Source organism: Musa acuminata, chromosome BXJ1-3 (assembly GCF_036884655.1).
Source record: "Musa acuminata AAA Group cultivar baxijiao chromosome BXJ1-3, Cavendish_Baxijiao_AAA, whole genome shotgun sequence".
Classification (NCBI taxonomy): Eukaryota; Viridiplantae; Streptophyta; class Magnoliopsida; order Zingiberales; family Musaceae; genus Musa; species Musa acuminata.
The window spans coordinates 33,783,364-33,787,500 of NC_088329.1; the positions used below are offsets into that span (position 1 = coordinate 33,783,364).

The following is a 4,137-nucleotide window of genomic DNA, read 5'->3' on the forward strand; positions in this document are numbered from 1 at the left end:
TATGTTAATGGAGCGAGGATAGAGGATATCTTTCATTACCCATATGGATATGAGATGGGGATGAGTAGAATACTCTCTAACACATCTCTGTTCTAGTTCTGACAATATATGGCCTAGACGTTGGGCCCTGATGCTTGGCTTGCTTAATTCAAATTAAATTGGGTTGAGTCTACTTCCAGCTATTTAGTTCGACTGAATCAAATTAGACAATATCAACGTTCAAGCATAAAGATAATTATATTTTCTAAGATCTTTTGAGTTACTTTGGATGCTAAAGTTGACATAATAGCTTTTCTTAGGAGAAAAGCAGAATTCTTGGAGCTTCTTTTTTTATTCCTAAGCACTCGTGGCGATAGTAGTTCGTTCATGGGGAGGCCTTTTTTGAAGAGAAGGCGAGTGGGAGTCCAGGGAACCGGGGTAATGGAAGGAATGGGGTCGCAGGGAAGGGCAAAGCTGGCGGTGGCGGTGGTGTGAGAAATGGAAGTGGAGGATAGCTGAACGATGGCGACGGTGGCTGGAGAGGGAACTGCGGCAGGACTGTCGGTGGCGTTTGAAGTGGGTTCGGCGGCAGCAGGGATGGAGGCTGAAACAATGGGTTCGTTGGCAGCGGAACCCCGCCGGCACCAGGCGGCGACGATGGTAAGTTGATGGTCGGAAGTGGAAAGGAGAGAGCAGGTTGGTCTATCTTCCGATCTCGGAGCGCCGGCTTCCGGTGGCACAGCTCCGGCTGGTCGAGGGGCTTGAATTTGAAGAAGCCAGCGGAATAGACATGAACGCCGTGGCTCCACGACTTGAGGCGGAGGCCGGCGGTCGTCGCAGAGGACGCTACCGCGCAGAATGGCTCTTCGCTCTTCATCAGCTTTACCGAGCAAGCTTGGATCAGGTGGAGTTGCTTGCTTATCCTCGGTGGCAGCCGGACTCGAAACACTCCCCGCTGGTTCGTCGTCGCCACCGTCCTGTAGCTGAGCTTGTTCGCACCGTCTCCGCACTCGACTGCCACCAAAGCCCGTGTCGTTCAAAAAAGTGTTAAAATAGATCAATATATCGTATCCCTCACTAATTATTTAAAATTTTAGCAGAAATGGATGGCATAGGTAAAAAAAATCAAAGCAATATTAGAACGAAAAAAAAAATAAAAGTATTCAAATTTTATCTAACATATGCATAAAAAAAAAAGATCTTATATTTAAATATGATTGCTGCCAAAGGGCCTGCCAGAAAAGAATTGAGAACATAAAATTGACTTAAAATTTTAAATTAAATGATATTGGCTACAATTTTAAAATTACATCAGAATAAAACACTCTATTTAGGTCACATATTAAGAAAAATATTTTCAATAAATTGAAGTTTCACGAGTTGGGTTTGAGTCAATTTATGGCCGGCCACGTGAAAAAGTATTAAGAATATAAATCAACAAATCATATTTAATCTAAAATGGGATCAAAGGGTGCCTTTCGGGTTGAGGTGAGAGAGAAGTGACCTGAGATGAAATGGGTGGGCTTCGACAGTTCTCGGTGAAAGCAAGTATCGCAGTAGACAGTTCCAACAACCAGTGCATATGGGAGCTGCTTCCTCACACCATGAGCAGCAGCAGCGTAGCAAACGAAGATGCAGAAGAACGGGAGAACAAGTGAGCAGTGCGATCCTAAAGCCATGGTGTCTGAAGAAAGTGATCTTTGATATGGAATCAGCAGAGTTCATGCAGTATATATAATGGCTGAGCAGATTGCATTGGGCGTCTTGAGGAATGAGAAGAATGGACTGGTTGGAAACCGTGGCCTCTTCTTTGAGGTTGGCAGCTCATGAATCTTTGAAGCACATTGATGTCAGTCATAGGAAAGCCATTCAAACTACTTGCGAACTAACAAAGTATGACAAAAGAGAGCAGAAGGAAGGAGAAGGGAAGCATGAAGACACCTTTTTTGTCCTCTGCCAAGCTGGGGATGGTATGAAGCCCATGTTCCTCCATAACTGGGGCAGATTGATTGTCTGAAGGATAAAGCTCACGTGGATGCTCGTCTCCTGGGAACCTGAGACGATAACATGCACTGAGCTGACTGAATTCTCTGAAAGAGCCAAGTGATCAGTCACCGTCCTACATTAATATCCGGAAGTTAAGTAGTCAGAACAAGCTTGTTCTAACAAAATACACAATCAGCTTTTGTCTCGAAGCACAGGTTTCCTTTTATCTATTATGTTAGCATGAGTGGAGGTAATCATAGGATTGATTACCTATATGAATTCCAAAAACATCAAAAAGTAGGAAAAGGCACTGATAGGAAGGCTTTGGATGCACTACTACTTTAAGATTCTAATCAAGCGCAACACAAGAAACAAAAAACTATTACAGAATGTTAGATGCAGATAGAATCAGTTGCGAAAAGTACTTGTGGTGAGGAGCTTCATCTGCACCATGTGCTGCATCATGTAATTGATTGATTGATTATAGGAACATCAGTATCTTGTACCTTAAGTACCACCTATTCCAACCGATAACCAGCATCATGAAAAAACAAGTATGAGAAGCCACTTCATCACAAAAGAGTGAAAAAAGGAGTGTGATTAGAAAATACCTCGATGAAGTGTAGGTCATTGCAGACAAACTATTCTCGCTTGGTCCTATTTGCACAATATAACCTGAAAAAAAACATGCTAGGTTAAATTTGGAATGTTTATCACCCTTCTTTCAATAGATACTTGCATAACAGAGACCAGGAGGAGGTAAGAGCTACAAAACCAATGTTACAAGCACCTCTGCTTGCCATAAATACTGATCATCTAGCTATCATGTAAAGTTATTTCAATTTAGATGCTGACCTCTCTCATGGATGATGGTGGCAGTACTGAAAATAAAGAAGGTTTGCAGCAGCATTTGATGATCATATTCTGTCGGAAACCTAAGATTATCAAGAGTCAAAGCCATAAAACAAGTACTACTTGAACCATGTCTTGCTGTTGTAGAAAAGTAGACACAAATAGATGAAGTAGGTTACCAGTACCTGTTAGCAAAAACAGCGTAGCAATTCTGTAGGTGACCTGTAGAAGCTGATATAAGCTACCTGTATCTACTTTTCTACAAGTGAAACCCATAAAAGCTGATCCAATGTTTTGATACATATCCGAGTAATCCGACAGATGCATGTTTTTCCATCACTCCCTTCTCTTTTCTTGGACAATCATATAACATGGATGCTTAAGAATCTATAAATAAAAAATCTGTTGTAAAAAAAATTTAAACATAAAAAAATGACCATTTCCATCATTTACAAGCTTATCATATATATATAACACTTTAAAAGAAAAATAGCCTCCATCATTTTACAAGCTCCAAACATTGGAAAATGAGCTACTTAATTAGTAAAATCAATATGTCTAAAGAAATTAATCCTGAAAAAGAATAGCATGATTCAGACAACTGATGCCTGACCTCAAACTTTCATCTTATATTTGGAGTGACATGCTGAAAGTCTGCAGTCCGATGTAAGTGCTTGTGCAGTCAAAACTCCATATGAACTTCAGGCACCTGAGTCATCTGGAGAGACAATGGCAGAAACCGAATGTTATTTCCTGAGTTTTACAATCACTTTCAAGGTTATCTGGTTTCATTTCCAAATTTTGAATTCCAACAAAATATAACATCTAATATGGAATTATTACATCTTCCAGAATGAATTGTTGAATTCCCCCAAATACATGATGCCCGGTGATGCTGCCTACCGTCTGGCCTTCTCCCTCAAAAGGTACCATTTTGTGAGATGCATGTCAAAAATATTTTGACAGAGGACACAAAAAGAGAACAGGCAATTATCCACATCTCAGTGCATTATGCAATCTTTAATAATTGGATCAGATAAATTGACGTATTGTTCCCATAAATGCTTATACTTGCTTATAGCTAATTTATGCCATGGCTTCATGTTCCCATTGAAGTGCACCACAGCCGCACTCTCAATCAACCTATCATCGACACTGGAGTCATAACCCAATCCGAGTATGTGCCATCTTCGATCAAGGGGTTCCATCAGCCCATAGAATGCCAGAAGGCCAGGAGCAAGAGTCCCTGTCTTCCAGAGCATCCGGTCAGCATTCTGCTCCTGCCAGTAGTGATACTTGTCAGTAACATTTGCCTTCTTC

General features: G+C 41.1%; 2 protein-coding genes across 5 annotated transcripts in view; both read right to left on the minus strand.

Annotated features, from left to right (window-relative positions):
* Positions 1–218: 218 nt before the first annotated feature.
* Positions 219–1,673, minus strand: LOC135625247 (uncharacterized). Its single transcript, XM_065129761.1, has 2 exons — positions 1,484–1,673; positions 219–993 (listed from the first exon to the last, which is right to left on the minus strand). Exons 1-2 carry the CDS (start codon positions 1,656–1,658, stop codon positions 365–367), a joined length of 804 nt encoding a protein of 267 aa, XP_064985833.1. The 5' UTR covers positions 1,659–1,673; the 3' UTR covers positions 219–364.
* A 5-nt stretch (positions 1,674–1,678) lies between these two features.
* Positions 1,679–4,137, minus strand: part of LOC135586048 (hexosyltransferase GAUT11-like) — a 5,261-nt gene continuing 2,802 nt past the window's right edge. Inside the window, exons 2-9 of one of the 4 annotated variants that reach the window (XR_010491949.1) lie at positions 3,661–4,137; positions 3,431–3,535; positions 3,003–3,204; positions 2,821–2,900; positions 2,577–2,640; positions 2,391–2,483; positions 1,921–2,098; positions 1,679–1,811 (exon numbers count right to left, since the gene is read on the minus strand). The exon at positions 3,661–4,137 is cut by the window's right edge and continues 1,139 nt beyond it. Coding sequence is in view for 1 of the 4 variants with exons in the window: in XM_065129757.1 (XP_064985829.1) it covers positions 3,819–4,137 (319 nt within the window). In the remaining 3 variants the exon portion in view is untranslated. The other 3 variants (XR_010491950.1, XR_010491948.1, XM_065129757.1) reach the window with 3 other exon arrangements.

Coding starts and splice junctions, on each gene's coding strand:
- LOC135625247 (XM_065129761.1), bottom strand. CDS start 1,658: ATGGCTTTAGGATCGCACTGCTCACTTGTTCTCCCGTTCTTCTGCATC. Junction 994..1,483: donor GCCCACCCATTTCATCTCAG/GTCACTTCTCTC, acceptor CTTTGGTGGCAG/TCGAGTGCGGAGACGGTGCG.